The following is a 17,926-nucleotide window of genomic DNA, read 5'->3' as shown; positions in this document are numbered from 1 at the left end:
GGCAGTAGAATGGGGATGAGAAATATATCAGCCATGATTGAATGGCGGAGCAAACTCGATGGGCCAAATGGCCTCATTCGGCTCCCATGTTTTATGGTTTTAAAGGCCCTTTCAAGGAAAACAAAACTTTCCAACATTGTGAGCCATCGTGCCGCCCAGCGTTTTTCTGGGCGGAGCAGTGGCGCAGCAGTTAGCACTGCTGCCTTACGGCGCCAAAGACCCGGGTTCAATCCCAGCTCCGGGTTACTGTTCATGTGGAGTTTGCACATTCTCCCCCGTGTCAGTGTGGGTCTCACTCCCACAATCCAAAGATGTGCAGCGTAGGTGGATTGGCCACGCTAAACTGCCCCTTAATTGGGAAAAAAAAGAATTGGATACTTTAAATTAAATTTATTACAATAAATTTAAATAAAAGTGTTTTTCTTGCTCTCTCTCAAAACCTGCCGTGATTCAAACTGAGATTTGCTAAGAGTGGCTATGAAATAAATCCCAATATCTGATTTTTGAAAACCTTTTCAAGAACTTTTCATATTTGAGGTGTGACTGTGTGCGTAATACTTTTTTTTAAAATATATTTTATTCAAGATTTTTTGGCCAAACATAACAGTACGTAGTGTTTCTTTTAAACAACAATAAAGCAATATAAATAACAGTGGCCAGTTTTAAACAAATAAATAAATAATATATGAACAGAAACAAAAACCAAACTAAATGACAACTGCCTTGTCAAAAATAAATACTCTCCAAAGATACAATCCAACAGTCCAATATACATTACCTAAAACAAGTGCCTATACATATACAATAACATCCCTGAGAGTCCATCCGATTCCTCCCCCTGTGTGCGTAATACTTAACACTACAATACTTAACACTACAGCAGATGGGGGGAAAATTACATTTTTTTATGTCTTGTCTTCTGTAAACAAAGATTTTAAAGGGACACTGTTCCTCTAGTTCACTTTCCCTTTGACAATGGACTACATTTTCCAAGAACGATAAATAAACAATGGAAATGATTTAACCATTAATGATCACTGCTGCAAAATCATTACAGCTCAAGGACTCCACTCTCAGCAGTGCTCAGCTGTTGGAAGTTGGCATACCTTTTTCTGATTCACATTCATTTGCCAACTCATTGGATAACAGCTGAGCACCGATCAGAATCAAGCCTCAGGACTTTTAGGAAGACACCATCACTGCTGCAAACCAGAATATCAAGTATTGCAAAGTTAGTGGAGCATGTATTTTGCCGGATGACTCCCAAAAGATTGCAATGGATCCTAATGATTCAGAATTAAAGGAAAGATTTTAAGTGCGATTTCAGGCACGATTGTCTGGGTGTTTCCCGAAGTCCACGCCAGTGAGATCACGGTCCGTTTCTAACGGCACTTAATGCCAGAAATGAGCCTCTCTAAGCTTCTCGTCATAACTGGCAGTCTCGCTGCCTGATTTACTCAGTGCTGAATTTGGTGCATTTGAGTGCGATAGTGAGAGTTTGGTGACCGAGGGAGTTAGGTGAGGAGGGAGTAAGGTGCTCCTTTCATTTTGTTTCCGACATTTCCGCAAAGAGTGCGAAGAGAGCCAGGAGTTTACAGAAAGTGTAGCTGACTGGGAGCAGGGTCGGAGGGCGGAGATCTAGTTAGTCCACAGGCCAGCTATATTCTGTCAGGTAAGAGGGGATGGAGGCTAGGCCAGTTACATGCTCCTCCTGTAGGATGTGGGTGGTGAGGAATACCACCGGTGTCCCCACTGACTATACCTGTGGGAAGTGCACCCAACTTCAGCTCCTCAAAGACCGTGTTAGGGAACTGGAGCTGAAGCTGGATGAACTTCGGATCATCCGGGAGGCAGAGGGGGTGATTGAGAAGAGTTACAAGGAGGTAACCACACCCAAGGTACAGGACAAGAATAGCTGGGTTACAGTCAGGGGGAAAAAAACAAACAGGCAGAAAGTGCAGGGATCCCTCGTGGCCGTTCCCCTTCAAAACAAGTATACCGTTTTGGATGCTGTTGGGGGGGATGACCTACCGGGGGATGGCCCTAGCGGCCAGGTCTCTGGCACTGAGTCTGGCTCTGGGGCTCAGAAGGGAAGGGGGGAGAATAGAAAAGCAATAGTTGTAGGAGATTCAATGGTTAGGGGAATAGATAGGAGATTCTGTGGTCGCGAGCGAGACTCCCGGAAGGTATGTTGCCTCCCGGGTGCCAGGGCCAGGGATGTCTCGGATCGTGTCTTCAGGATCCTTAAGGGGGAGGGGGAGCAGCCAGAAGTCGTGGTGCACATTGGTACCAACGACATAGGTAGGAAAAGGGGTGTGGAGGTAATAAACAAGTTTAGGGAGTTAGGCTGGAAGTTAAAAGCCAGGACAGACAGAGTTGTCATCTCTGGTTTGTTGCCGGTGCCACGTGATAGCGAGGCTAGGAATAGGGAGAGAGTGCAGTTGAACACGTGGTTGCAGGAATGGTGTAGGAGGGAGGGCTTCAGGTATTTGGATAATTGGAGCGCATTCTGGGGAAGGTGGGACCTGTACAAGCAGGACGGGTTGCATCTGAACCAGAGGGGCACCAATATCCTGGGAGGGAGGTTTTCTAGTACTCTTCGGGAGGGTTTAAACTAATTTGGCAGGGGAATGGTGACCAAATTTGTAGTCCAGCAACTAAGGTAGCCGATATTCAGGACGCCAAAGCGTGTAATGAGGCAGTGGGGAAGGGAACACTGACAAAGGAGAGTACTTGCAGGCACGGAGATGGGTTGAAGTGTGTATACTTCAACGCAAGAAGCATCAGGAATAAGGTGGGTGAACTTAAGGCATGGATCGGTACTTGGGACTACGATGTTGTGGCCATCACAGAAACTTGGATAGAAGAGGGGCAGAAATGGTTGTTGGAGGTCCCTGGTTATAGATGTTTCAATAAGATTAGGGAGGGTGGTAAAAGAGGTGGGGGGGATGGCATTATTAATTAGAGATAGTATAACAGCTGCAGAAAGGCAGTTCGAGGAGTATCAGCCTACTGAGGTAGTATGGGTTGAAGTCAGAAATAGGAAAGGAGCAGTCACCTTGTTAGGAGGTTTCTATAGGCCCCCCAATAGTAGCAGAGATGTGGAGGAACAGATTGGGAAACAGATTTTGGAAAGGTGCAAAAGTCATAGGGTAGTAATCATGGGCGACTTTAGCTTCCCAAATATTGAGTGGAAGCTCTTTCGATCAAATAGTTTGGATGGGGTGGTGTTTGTGCAGTGTGTCCAGGAAGCTTTTCTAACACAGTATGTAGATTGTCCGACCAGAGGAGGGGCAATATTGGATTTAGTACTGGGTAATGAGCCAGGGCAAGTGATAGATTTGTTAGTGGGGGAGCATTTTGGAGATAGTGACCACAATTCTGTGACTTTCACTTTAGTAATGGAGAGGGATAGGTACGTGCAACAGGGCAAGGTTTACAATTGGGGGAAGGGTAAATACGATGTTGTCAGACAAGAATTGAAGTGCATAAGTTGGGAACATAGGCTGGCAGGGAAGGACACAAGTGAAATGTGGAACTTGTTCAAGGAACAGGTGCTACGTGTCCTTGATATGTATGTCCCTGTCAGGCAGGGAAGAGATGGTCGAGTGAGGGAACCATGGTTGACAAGAGAGGTTGAATGTCTTGTTAAGAGGAAAAAGGTGACTTATGTAAGGCTGAGGAAACAAGGTTCAGACAGGGCATTGGAGGGATACAAGATAGCCAGGAGGGAACTGAAGAAAGGGAATAGGAGAGCTAAGAGAGGGCATGAACAATCTTTGGCGGGTAGGATCAAGGAAAACCCCAAGGCCTTTTACACATATGTGAGAAATATGAGAATGACTAGAGCGAGGGTAGGTCCGATCAAGGACAGTAGCGGGAGATTGTGTATTGAGTCTGAAGAGATAGGTCTTGAACGAGTACTTTTCTTCTGTATTTACAAATGAGAGGGGCGATATTGTTGGAGAGGACAGTGTGAAACAGATTGGTAAGCTCGAGGAAATACTTGTTAGGAAGGAAGATGTGTTGGGCATTTTGAAAAACTTGAGGATAGACAAGTCCCCCGGGCCTGACGGGATATATCCAAGGATTCTATGGGAAGCAAGAGATGAAATTGCAGAGCCGTTGGCAATGATCTTTTCGTCCTCACTGTCAACAGGGGTGGTACCAGGGGATTGGAGAGTGGCGAATGTCGTGCCCCTGTTCAAAAAAGGGACTAGGGATAACCCTGGGAATTACAGGCCAGTTAGTCTTACTTCGGTGGTAGGCAAAGTAATGGAAAGGGTACTGAAGGATAGGATTTCTGAGCATCTGGAAAGATACTGCTTGATTAGGGATAGTCAGCACGGATTTGTGAGGGGTAGGTCTTGCCTTACAAATCTTATTGAATTCTTTGAGGAGGTGACCAAGCATGTGGATGAAGGCAAAGCAGTGGATGTAGTGTACATGGATTTTAGTAAGGCAGTTCTGGGTCCTCTGCTGTTTGTGATTTTCATTAATGACTTGGATGAGGGAGTTGAAGGGTGGGTCAGTAAATTTGCAGACGATACGAAGATTGGTGGAGTTGTGGATAGTAAGGAGGGCTGTTGTCGGCTGCAAAGAGACATAGATGCAGAGCTGGGCTGAGAAGTGGCAGATGGAGTTTAACCCTGAAAAGTGTGAGGTTGTCCATTTTGGAAGGACAAATATGAATGCGGAATACAGGGTTAACGGTAGAGTTCGTGGCAATGTGGAGGAGCAGAGAGATCTTGGGGTCTATGTTCATACATCTTTGAAAGTTGCCACTCAAGTGGATAGAGCTGTGAAGAAGGCCTATGGTGTGCTCGCGTTCATTAACAGAGGGATTGAATTTAAGAGCCGCGAGGTGATGATGCAGCTGTACAAAACTTTGGTAAGGCCACATTTGGAGTACTGTGTACAGTTCTGGTCGCCTCATTTTAGGAAGGATGTGGAAGCTTTGGAAAAGGTGCAAAGAAGATTTACCAGGATGTTGCCTGGAATGGAGAGTAGGTCTTACGAGGAAAGGTTGAGGGTGCTAGGCCTTTTCTCATTAGAACGGAGAAGGATGAGGGGCGACTTGATAGAGGTTTATAAGATGATCAGGGGAATAGATAGAGTAGACAGTCAGAGACTTTTTCCCCGGGTGGAACAAACCATTACAAGGGGACATAAATTTAAGGTGAAAGGTGGAAGATATAGGAGGGATATCAGAGGTAGGTTCTTTACCCAGAGAGTAGTGGGGGCATGGAATGCACTGCCTGTGGAAGTAGTTGAGTCGGAAACATTAGGGACCTTCAAGCAGCTATTGGATAGGTACATGGATTACGGTAAAATGATATAGTGTAGAGTTATTTGTTCTCAAGGGCAGCACGGTAGCATTGTGGATAGCACAATTGCTTCACAGCTCCAGGGTCCCAGGTTCGATTCCGGCTTGTGTCACTGTCTGTGCGGAGTCTGCACGTCCTCCCCGTGTCTGCGTGGGTTTCCTCCGGGTGCTCCGGTTTCCTCCCACAGTCCAAAGATGTGCGGGTTAGGTGAATTGGCCAATGATAAATTGCCCTTAATGTCCAAATTGCCCTTGGGTGTTGGGTGGAGGTGTTGAGTTTGGGTAGGGTGCTCTTTCCAAGAGCCGGTGCAGACTCAAAGGGCCGAATGGCCTCCTTCTGCACTGTAAATTCAATGATAATCTATGATTAATCTAGGACAAAGGTTCGGCACAACATCGTGGGCCGAAGGGCCTGTTCTGTGCTGTATTTTCTATGTTCTATGTTCTATGTTCACAACTCAGCATTTCGCCGCTAACAAGAGGAGTTGCTTTTAAGTGCTCCCTCATCACTCACTCCCAGTCAACACACAAGTATGGTAGCATGCGAACCTGCTCCATGCTTTGGGAATACGACCTGTTCAGGCTTCTGAACATAGAGGATGCGAAACGGGACATCCTGTTCCCCCGAGGGGGTTGGAGGGCCAACAGCAGGGCCATTAATGTCACCTAGGAGGCAGCGGTGGCTGTACGGGCAGCATGGCCAGTGTGCAATGTCAGGAGACCAACTACCTTCACCGAGCTGCAAGGGTAAGTTACCACCTCTTTCCTGCAATCAGTTCCACCTGCCACCCCTCAAATTCCCAACCCCCCCCCCGCACAAATCACTGGATGAAACCTCGTACACTCCCCACATCTGGTCTATGTGCTTGTCCCTCAGCACCTCCTCGCACCCAACAGCACAACCCACTCATGTCAAGCTGCAGTGCCCATACATTTCACGTGTCAAAGGCCACCCGATCAATCAAGCATGTAGCTCACAATGCCCCCTCTTAGTCCCTGCTGGACAGCCCATAATAGGCATGAAAGGGCCAAGATAGGCGGTAGAGTACCAGGGATCAGAGTCCTCACCCCCCAAGAGGAAAGGGCCCTGGAAATCATGGGATTGACCGAGGCCTGTGTCGCAGAGGTCAGGATCCGACTGCCCTTTCACTAGATGACCTGTCTCAAGTCAGTTCGTCAGACAAAATGATCCCTCCCTCTCACTGACCACATGTCCATTCTCTTGCAGGATCTCCATCATGATGGGGCCAGGCCATCCAGAGCCATCCCTACCTCTGCCACCCAACAGACCGCCTCGGAGGAGAGCTCTTAGGAGAGTCTGGACCAAGTTATCTCAGGGCTGCTGCAGATGCTAGGTCACAGCTCAGGAGAGGATGTCAGCAACACTCCGGTGGGCTCACAGCTGATTAGAGGAGACCCGAAGATTATGGGCACAGGCAATATGTGGTACTGAGGCCAACACTGCTCGGGTGGCGACTGCAGTGGAAAGCCTGCAGTATGAGTTCACCATCTTGAATGCTGGTGTCTAAGGCTTTGCTCAGTCTGTGATGACCATGGCTGAAAGTCTCAACATCATGTCCCAGTCGATGAGGGACATGTCCCAGATGCAGGTGGACATTGCTAAGGCTATGCAGTGTGTAACCAAATCACAGAGCAGCATCGCAAAGGCCATCAGCACCATTGGTGGACAATGGGGAGGCACCAGGACCGGCAGAGCCGGATAACAGCAGAGGCCTCTGGAGCTCACTCCAGCTGCCTCTCCATCCTATAGAGGGAGGAGGAAGCACTGGAGGCCAGACTGGGGCCTGCCACCAAGTAGATGACAGCGGGCTCCAGTTTTCCTGAACCCCACTCCCTCCGACACTGGCACATCTCAAGAGCAGTGGGCAGAGCAGGGTGGCACAGCAAAGCCAGTGACTGCAAAGTCAGCCAGGTCCTCCAGAGACCTCCGTCAAGAGCATCAAAGGCCACAGAGCACAAAAAAGAGCAGGCTGTCTCCACCTCTGATGTGCATCCTGGGGACACAGCTAGACATAGCAGTAGATCACATAAGATCAAGAGATCGAGGATCACGGAGTGGTCACAGGGGGCACTATCTGTAGCTAGGGGGAATAGAAATGTCAATCATGCACCATCAAATCATATTACACCTGATACATATGCAGCCTCTGTCGCATTGATCTTCACAGCAGGCTTGCCTGCACCCTCACCCTGTTGCCCTCCGTTCCTCCCCGATGCCTCCCCCATATGCCCGCGATGCAGACCCTTTCAAAGGATGAGCGGACAGCAAGGAGTCAGGCTTTGGCATAAACTGAGGAGCACCAGAGCTTTTCTCACAGCGAGTTATCATCACCCCCCTGCCTTGTATATTGACCCGCTGACAGTGCCGACACAGGCCCATCACAGATGTGATGTTACACAGACTCTGGGAGGGTGGAACACGGTAGTCAGGGATGGGGTGGGGGGGGGAAGCTGACAGACAAAGCCTCGTCCTATTAAAAGTGGGCACAGATGAGGGCCTCCCTGGTCCTCTGGGAATGCAGGACCTTTGCCGCCACCTATCCATCCTCCGACTCCTCCCCGGGCCCTTCCACCGTTCCCTCCTGCTCTGCCTCCTCCTTCTCAGACGATGCCGCATGTCCCTCCCAAGTCCTCCTCCAGCAAATCGCCCTACTGCTGTGCCAAGTTGTGGAGGGCACAGCAGACCATTACAAAGCAGAAGACCTTCTGGAGGGTGTACTGTAGTGCACCATCAGAGCGGTCCAGGCATCGGAACCGCATCTTTAGCAGTCCAATGCACCGCTCAATGACAGCACGAGCAGCAATATGTGCCTCGTTAGAGCAGGTCTCCACCTCGGTCTCCAACCTCTCACTGACATCATCAACCAGGTCTTCAGCGGGTACCCCTTATCCCCCAAGAGCCAACTCGTCATTTGAAGACGCCAGGGATCTGCGAGTGTCCCAGGATGTAGCTACCATGCACCCTCCCTGGGAAGCATGCACACACATGCTTGATCTGAAGGTGGTCATCACACACAAGTTAAACATTCAGCGAGTGGAGCCCGTTCCTGTTATTGAAGGACATTCCCAGACGGCCCATACAATCACCACCTGGACCTGGGGCATCCCGGCAATGGTGGAGAATCCTGCTGCCCAGGCATCTTGATGGGCTTGGTCTAGCTCAAAGTTGACACAGTCAGCTGCCCGGGCACAAAAGACATCCGTGACCTCACGGATGCACTTGTGGGCTATAGCTTGGGAAACGCCATGCGAGTCCCAGCTTGAGCCCTGGAACGAGCCGGTGGCACAAAGTTTCAGCGATTCTGGTCTCTGTAAGGAATTAGAGAAGAAGAGAGTCCAACAATCAGTTGTGACTTCCACCCTGAGACCCACAAATTCCGCAAGTCTCCCCCACCCTTACGTGTCCCGCCTTCTCTCAGAGTGCCATCCACCGAACAAGTTGTGCTGGAAAACCTTGCTCTGCACACTCACTCCCGGCTACAATAGGAGCCCCTAGATCCCAGACCCCTGTCAGGAACGTTAGGGAGACCGTGCTCAGGTGCCCTGCCCTGATCTACACACTACCCCTTTATGTTGCTGGTACTTCTGGAGGTCAGGCAAACTGTTCAGGTTTCAAAGCTGATTGAAATGTCTGAGACACGACACGTGTATCCATCGGAATGCACTTGAAGTATTTGTTTATTAACTGGTCAACAGTAACAAAAATTTGGAAATCAACAACGTAACACTTCACATATCACACTAACCATTAAACAACAAGGAAATGTCATTGCTCCATATTGGTACCAACACAAAGCCACATAAGCTCATCGTCACAAAAAAAACAAATACCCGGTTTCACCTCTCGCAGGTTCCTCAACAGAAACGGAGGATAAACCTGAGAGTGTTATCATGTCCAGAATTTGCCGTAGAAATGATCTGTCCATCAAAGCGCCACTCGTTCCACGCATTAGTGCCACTCCCCTTCCACGAGCCTCAATTGCGCAGTCCCTCCCACACGGCCCAATCTCATCGGAACCAAACCCTGGCATCCACATATTCCACTGGCGCTCAAGGGGCAGTTGAACATCCCTGACTTCGAGCACGTTTAACCGCGATGATGTGTTAGCCACACACAGCACTCGTCACACTAGCAACAAAAGCATCAGCAATTTGTGAAAGCATTTCTTCTACGGCGTCATCAGCTGGCCCATTTGGAACAATGTCGTGCACCAGGTCCCGCAGTGTCATACTGCTTCAAACCAGATTGCCGTCTGGACCCATACATCCCCCTAAGCCCAGTGTTCTAGGATCCAGGTATCCTAGAAAAACTTGTCCTTTCCCTCCGACGACAGAAATGGAAGGAAACAGCAACAGCAACCTCCAGGAATTTGCAGGCATCAGTAGGAGCAAGCAGCAAACACAAACTGCAAATTGTTCAGTTTATTGACAGTATCAAAATACAAAAGGCATTACAATGAGGACACCAATCACTTGGCACCCAGAACACACACACCACCGCCTGCCACCCCCCCCAACCTACACGAGTGGAAAGACTCACCAGTATAGCCCACCGGAAAAGGCCACTCCAACATGAAGCGCGGTGGAGGAGAGAGAGAAAAACACTTCACTCCACCCAAGAGGGGCGCAGTTCAGTCCATAAGAGGTCCGGCACATTCTAAACCCAACCAAATACAGAACAACCATCGAAGGAGAACACAAAACAGGCAGGAAGACAACAAAGTCACCAGACAAAAATCAAAGCAAGCCCCCCACCCCGCAGCAGACCTACATCAGTGGAAATGTGCCCAATGAGTGTACTGGAAAGTATGTGTGTGAACATCAGTGCACGCATATCGATAAGAGTGTGCATGCATAAAGAGTATATGCGTGCATGCCTGTTAGAGTACATGTGCGTGAGAACGAGCAGCACAGACCACTGGGAAAGGTCACGCCAGTATGGGGCACAGTGGAGGAAGGAGAGAGGACACCCCAACCCTTCTCCAGCACTGGTAATTTGCCTGGGGACCAGGCCAAAGAAGCGAGAGGGCCGCTGCAGACAAGCACACAGTTGCCAGACAAACAAAAAAAAAGCCGCTTGGTGAGCCAACCACCAGAAGGTCGCACCGACATGGAGATTAGCAGAGGGGGGAGAGAAAGCGAAACCAACTCCCCATCTCCAGCACTGAAATGAATTGAAATGAAATGAAATGAAAATCGCTTATTGTCACAAGTAGCCTTCAAATGAAGTTACTGTGAAAAGCCCCTAGTCACCACATTCCGACGCCTGTTCGGGGAGGCTGGTACGGGAATTGAACCGTGCTGCTGGCCTGCCTTGATCTGCTTTCAAAGGCAGCATCTCGTTCTAATAACTCCCAGGCCACAGAGACAGGAGGGGCCGCAACTGCAGTTACAATAATAATTGTTATCATTGTCACAAGTAGGCTTACATTAACACTGCAATGAAGTTACTGGGAAAATCCCTTTGTTGCCACATTCCGGCGCCTGTTCAGGTACACAGAGGGAGAATTTAGAATGTCCATAGAATTCCTACAGTGCAGAAGGAGGTCATCCAGTGAATCAAGTCTGCGCGGACTCTCTGAAAGAGACCCGAAAGAGAGTCTCTGAAAGACACCCTATCCCCGTAACCTCACCTAACCTTTGGACATTAAAAGATAATTTAATATGACCAATCCAACTAACCTTCACATCTTTGGACTGTGGAAGGAAACCTTGAGCACCCGGAGGAAACCCATGCAGACGCGGGGAGAAATTGCAAATTCCACACAGACAGTGACCCAAGGTGGGAATGGAACCCGGGTCCCTGGCACTCTGAGGCAACAGTGCTAACCACCGTGTCACCACTCCGTTCGATAGCGTGGCCTTTCTGAGCACTGTAAGCGCTGGGAAACACCCAGATAAACGCACTCAACACGGGATTCCTTCAGTTAGATCGCACCCTGTGTCTACAAGAGTAGGTTAAAGGCTCAGAATCCTGCAGCAAGTAACTTTCCTGATTTTTCTATTCATTCAGGGAATGTGGGCATCGCTAGGTAGGTCAGCATTTATTGGCATATCAAATTGCCCTTGGACTGAGTGGCTTGCTAGGCCATCTGAGAGAGTGGTTAAGAGTCATGCCCCTGTAATGTTCTATGTTCTATACATATGGACGATAAGGGAACAGTGTAGATGGGCTTTAGTGTGGTTTCACAGGTCGGCGCAACATCGAGGGCCGAAGGGCCTGTACTGCGCTGTAATGTTCTATGTTCAACCAAATTGCTGTGGGTCTGGAGTCACACATAAGCCAGACGAGGCAAGGATGTCAGATTTCCTTCCCGAAACGACATTAATGTACCGGATGGGTTTTTACAACAGTCGACAATGGTTTCATGGTCTTCACTAGACTTTTAATTCCAGATTTTTATTGAATTCAAATTTCACTATCGCAGTGGCAGGATTTGAACCAGGGACTCCAGAGTACTCTGGGTTTCTGGATTACTAGTCCGGTGACAATACCACTACGCCGCCACCTCCTCGGGAATTATATCATGGTTACTTCACTGTCGCTGGGTCTTGGAGCTCCTAACAGCACAGTAGGTGTACCTACATCCCATGGACTGCAGCGGTTCAAGAAGGCAGCCCACCACCACCACCTTCTCAAAAGCAATTAGGGATGGACAATGAATGCAGGTGCAGCCAACGATGCCCACATCCCACAAATGAATTAAAAGCTTGATCGCCTGTGCTAATACTTCAATACATGGCTTGTAAAGAGTATTGCGATGATTAACAACACTAAATGTACTATATATTTGTTTTTTGTCGTCTGACCAAAATTGTCAGAACAGCCAAGGAGGAATAATCCTAAAAAGAGGGGTGTTACTTGGTATGGCAAACCCATATCACCCTCGAACACAGCAGCCCCTCAGGTCCTCACCCAGGAAACCAGCAGCCCTTCACTCAGGAAACCCTTCGGTAGCCTGCCAAGTGCTCACACAGGAAACCAGCAGCCCTTCGGTTGCTCATCCATGAAACCAGCAGCCCATAGGGTGCTTACCCAGGAAGCCTGCTCACCTAGGAAACCAGCAGCCCGCCGGGTGCTCACCTAGGAAACCAGCAGCCCGCCGGGTGCTCATCTAGGAAACCAGCAGCCCGCCGGGTGCTCACCGAGGAAACCAGCAACCCGCCGGGTGCTCACCGAGGAAACCAGCAGCACGCCGGGTGCTCACCGAGGAAACCAGCAGCCCGCTGGGTGCTCACCTAGGAAACCAGCAGCCCGCCGGGTGCTCACCTAGGAAACCAGCAGCCCGCCGGGTGCTCACCCAGGAAACCAATTCGCATACCGCCAAACCAAACTGCAATTCACATACTGCCGCAACCGGTCCACAGCAGATGCCATTTCCCTGGCCCTACACTCATCCCTAGAACATCTCGACATCAAGGACTCCTACATCAGACTCCAATAAGTGACTACAGCTCCGCCTTCAACACCATAATCCCAGCCAAGCTCATACCAAAGCTCCAAAACCTAGGACTTGGCTCCTCACTCTGCAACTGGATCCTCGACTTTCTGACCCACAGACCACAATCAGTGAGAATAAACAACAACACCTCCTCCACAATAGTCCTCAATACCAGGGCCCCGCAAGGCTACGCACTTGGCCCCCTACTCTACTCCCTGTACACACACAGCTGCATGGCAAAATTTGGTTCCAACTCCATCCACAGGTTTGCTGATGATACAACCATAGTGGGACGGATCTCGAATAACGAGGAGTCAGAATACAGGAGGGAGATAGAGAACCTAGTGGAGTGGTGCAGCGACAACAATCTCTCCCTCAATGCCAGCAAAACTAAAGAGCTGGTCATTGACTTCAGGAAGCAAAGTACTGTACACAACTCTGTCAGCATCAACAGGGCCGAGGTGGAGATGGTTAGCAGTTTCAAATTCCTAGGGGTACACAAATCTGTCCTGGTCCATCCATGTCGACACTACCACCAAGAAAGCACAACAGCTCCTATACTTCCTCAGGAAACTAAAGAAATTCAGCATGTCCACATTAACTCTTACCAACTTTTACAGATGCACCACAGAAAGGATCCTATCTGGCTGCATCACAGCATGGTATGGCAACTGCTCGGCCCAGGACCGCAAGAAACTTCAGAGAGTCGTGAACACAGCCCAGTCCATCACACAAACCTGCCTCCCATCCATTGATGCCATCTACACCTCCTGCTGCCTGGGGAAAGCGGGCAGCATAATGAAAGACCCCTCCCACCCGGCTTACTCACTCTTCCAACTTCTTCCATTGGGCAGGAGATACAGAAGTCTGAGAACACGCACAAACAGACTCAAAAAATGCTTCTTCCCCACTGTTACCAGACTCCTAAACGACCCTCTTATGGACTGACCTCATTAACACTACACCCCTGTATGCTTCATCCGATGCCGGTGCTTACGAGTTACATTGTGTATTGTGTTGCCCTATTATGTATTTTCTTTTATTTCCTTTCCATTCCATGTACTTAATGATCTGTTGAGCAGCTCGCAGAAAAATACTTTTCACTGTACCTCGGTACACGTGACAATAAACAAATGCAATGCAATGCAATAGCCCATCGAGTGCTCACCCAGGAAACCAATACCAGCTCCGACCAGGACACCAGGAGCCCCCACACATCCCTCCTGCCCAGGAAACCAGCAGCCACCTGCTCCACTCCCCAGGAGGAAACCAGCAGCACCCACACCATCCCAGGAGAAAACCAGAAACCCCCCCGACCCAAGGAAACCAGCAGTCCCGTCCATCCAGAAAACCAGCTGCCCCACTACCCATGAAACCAGCAGCACTGCCCCCCCAGGAAACCAGCAACCCCCAAGGAAACCAGCAATCCCCAAGGAAACCAGCAGCCCTGCCCCCCCCCCCAAGGAAACCAGCAGCACCCAAGGAAACTAGCTGCCCCGCCTCCTCAGGAAACCAGCAGCCTGCCACCTCAGAAAACCAGCAGCCTGCCCCCTCAGAAAACCAGCAGCCTGCCCCCTCAGAAAACCAGCAGCCTGCCCACCCTCAGAAAACCAGCAGCCTGCCCACCCTCAGAAAACCAGCAGCCTGCCCACCCTCAGAAAACCAGCAGCCTGCCCACCCTCAGAAAACCAGCAGCCTGCCCACCCTTAGAAAACCAGCAGCCTGCCCACCCTCAGAAAACCAGCAGCCTGCCCACCCTCAGAAAACCAGCAGGCTGCCCACCCTCATCAATCCAGCAGGCTTCCCCCCCTCAGGAAACCAGCAGCCTGCCCCCCTCAGGAAACCAGCAGCCTGCCCCCCCTCAGGAAACCAGCAGCCTGCCCCCCTTCAGGAAACCAGCAGCCTGCCCTCCCTCAGGAATCCAGCAACGTGCCCGCCTCAAGAAATCAGCATCCTCCTCTCCCCCCCTCAGGAAACCAGCAGACTCTCCCCCCCCCTCAGGAAACTAGCCGTCTGCCCCCCTCAGGAAACCAGCAGCCTGCCCCCCTCAGGAAACCAGCAGCCTGCCCCCCCTCAGGAAACCAGCAGCCTGCCCCCCCTCAGGAAACCAGCAGCCTGCCCCCCTCAGGAAACCAGCAGCCTGCCCCCCCTCAGGAAACCAGCAGCCTGCCCCCCTTCAGGAAACCAGCAGCCTGCCCTCCCTCAGGAATCCAGCAACGTGCCCGCCTCAAGAAATCAGCATCCTCCTCTCCCCCCCTCAGGAAACCAGCAGACTCTCCCCCCCTCAGGAAACTAGCCGTCTGCCCCCCTCAGGAAACCAGCAGCCTGCCCCCCTCAGGAAACCAGCAGCCTGCCCCCCCTCAGGAAACCAGCAGCCTGCCCCCCCTCAGGAAACCAGCAGCCTGCCCCCCCTCAGGAAACCAGCAGCCTGCCCCCCCTCAGGAAACCAGCAGCCTGCCCCCCCTCAGGAAACCAGCAGCCTGCCCTCCCTCGGGAATCCAGCAACGTGCCAGCCTCAATAAATCAGCATCCTCCTCTCCCCACCCTCAGAAAACTAGCAGGCGGCCCACCCTCAGAAAACCAACAGGCTGCCCACCCTCAGAAAACCAGCAGGCTGCCCACCCTCAGAAAACCAGCAGGCTGCCCACCCTCAGAAAACCAGCAGGCTGCCCACCCTCAGAAAACCAGCAGGCTGCCCACCCTCAGAAAACCAGCAGGCTGCCCACCCTCAGAAAACCAGCAGGCTGCCCACCCTCAGAAAACCAGCAGCCTGCCCCCCTCAGGAAACCAGCAGACAGCCCACCCTCAGAAAACCAGCAGGCTGCCCACCCTCAGAAAACCAGCAGCCTGCCCCCCTCAGGAAACCAGCAGCCTGCCCCCTCAGGAAACCAGCAGACAGCCCACCCTCAGAAAACTAGCAGGCGGCCCACCCTCAGAAAACCAACAGGCTGCCCACCCTCAGAAAACCAGCAGCCTGCCCTCCCTCAGGAATCTAGCAGGCTTCCCCCCTCAGGAAACCAGCAGACTGCCACCTCCCTCAGGAAACCAGCAGCCTGCCCACCCTCAGGATGCCAGCAGCCTGCCCCCCCTCAGGAAACCAGCAGCCTGCCCCCCCCTCAGGAAACCAGCAGACTCCCCCCCCCCCTCAGCAAACCAGCAGCCTGCCCCCCCATCGGAATCCAGCAGGCTTCTCCCCTCAGGAAACCAGCAGACTGCCCCCTCGCTCAGGAAACCAGCAGCCTGCCCCTCAGGAAACCAGCAGCCTGCCCCCCTCAGGAAACCAGCAGACTCCCCCCCCTCAGAAAACCAGCAGCCTGCCCCCCCCAGGAAACCAGCAGACTGCCCTCCCTCAGAAAACCAGCAGCCTGCCCACCATCAGAAAACCAGCAGCCTGCCCACCCTCAGAAAACCAGCAGCCATCCCACCCTCAGAAACCCAGCAGCCTGAGCCCCCTAAGGAAACCAGCAGCCTGCCCCCCCTCAGGAAACCAGCAGCCTGCCCCCCCCCCCTCAGGAAACCAGCAGTCTGCCCCCCCCTCAGGAATCCAGCAGCCTGCCCCCCCCCTCAGGAAACCAGCAGCCTGCCCCCCCCTCAGGAAACCAGCAGCCTGCCCCCCCCCCTCAGGAAACCAGCAGCCTGCCCCCCCCCTCAGGAAACCAGCAGCCTGCCCCCCCCCCTCAGGAAACCAGCAGCCTGCCCCCCCCCCAGGAAACCAGCAGCCTGCCCCCCCCCTCAGGAAACCAGCAGCCTGCCCCCCCTCAGGAATCCAGCAACGTGCCCGCCTCAAGAAATCAGCATCCTCCTCCCCCCCTCAGGAAACCAGCAGCCTGCCCCCCCTCAGGAAACCAGCAGCCTGCCCCCCCTCAGGAATCCAGCAGCCTGCCCCCCCCCTCAGGAAACCAGCAGCCTGCCCCCCCCCTCAGGAAACCAGCAGCCTGCCCCCCCCCCCAGGAATCCAGCAACGTGCCCGCCTCAAGAAATCAGCATCCTCCTCCCTCCCTCAGGAAACCAGCAGCCTGCCCCCCCCTCAGGAAACCAGCAGCCTGCCCTCCCCCCTCAGGAAACCAGCAGCCTGCCCCCCTCAGGAAACCAGCAGCCTGCCCCCCTCAGGAAACCAGCAGCCTGCCCCCCTCAGGAAACCAGCAGCCTGCCCCCCCCCTCAGGAAACCAGCAGCCTGCCCCCCCCCCAGGAAACCAGCAGCCTGCCCCCCCCCTCAGGAAACCAGCAGCCTGCCCCCCCCCCTCAGGAAACCAGCAGCCTCCCTCCCTCCCCACTCACCAGCACATCCCTGAAGAGCAGTTGGGAGCCGAGCGGGATGCTCCAGTCAACGTCGCCGCCGTCCGGGACCTTGATGCGGATCACCAGCTGCTGGGACTGCGGCGGCGGGGCCTTGGGCTCCATGTCACGGGGCACCAGCATGGCAGGCGGGGGGCCGCATGGTTCGCCCGGCGCCCTCCCGCCGGCCCTGCCGCCCCGAGCGGGGCCAAGCTCCCGCCGCCAACCGCCGGCCAGGCCTCGCGCCGCCGCTGCTCCGCGCGCCGCCAAACGCGACAGCTGCCCTGCCTGCGCGCGCCGGCTGCCCGGATAAACCCCCCCAGCCCGGGTTCCTCCCGGGCCCCGGTCCCTCACTCGTGTTTATTATCCCCTCGCCCTAGCGGGAGGCCGCCGCTTCTAAATGAAGGAAGCGTCTTGTTGTTATTAAAGCGGAACGGAAATGATGGGGACTGGGGATCGCCCGGATACCTGATGGGGACGGTTTCCCGGAAGCGGCGGCGGACATCTTTACCCTCTGCACCGGGGGAGGAGCCAGCGTGCCAACTCCTCCAGGGCTGCCCGGGAGTCTGCAGCAGTTCATCATTTACCTCCTGCACACTGAACTCACTAACCCTACCAATCCTGCAGTAAATTCATAGCTGCATGGCGTAACAATATGCTGTGCATTCCCCCTTACCCTAATTTCCTTTATTAATTATATTAACCTTTATTATGGGGCTGGTTTGCACAGTGGGCTAAATAGCTGGCTTGCAATGCAGAACAATGCCAGCAGCCTGGGTTCAATTCCCGTACCGGCCTCCCCGAACCGGAATGTGGCGACTTGGGGCTTTTCACAGTAACTTCATTTGAAGCCTACTTGTG

General features: G+C 52.5%; 1 protein-coding gene across 18 annotated transcripts in view; it reads right to left on the bottom strand.

The window, feature by feature from the left end:
* The window catches only part of map2k5 (mitogen-activated protein kinase kinase 5), a 426,928-nt gene extending 409,427 nt beyond the window's left edge, over positions 1–17,501 (bottom strand). For 6 of the 18 annotated variants that reach the window (XM_072470451.1, XM_072470452.1, XM_072470454.1 and 3 more), the window contains exon 1: positions 17,069–17,498. In XM_072470451.1, the coding sequence (XP_072326552.1) occupies positions 17,069–17,209 (141 nt within the window). In that variant the 5' untranslated portion in view covers positions 17,210–17,498. Of the gene's footprint in view, positions 1–17,068 lie in introns of all 18 variants that reach the window. The other 12 variants (XR_011933854.1, XM_072470462.1, XM_072470464.1 and 9 more) reach the window with 4 other exon arrangements.
* Between the last annotated feature and the right edge of the window lie 425 nt (positions 17,502–17,926).

This window comes from Scyliorhinus torazame, chromosome 12 (genome assembly GCF_047496885.1).
Source record: "Scyliorhinus torazame isolate Kashiwa2021f chromosome 12, sScyTor2.1, whole genome shotgun sequence".
NCBI lineage: Eukaryota > Metazoa > Chordata > Chondrichthyes > Carcharhiniformes > Scyliorhinidae > Scyliorhinus > Scyliorhinus torazame.
This window is presented reverse-complemented; position numbering and strand designations above follow the sequence as displayed.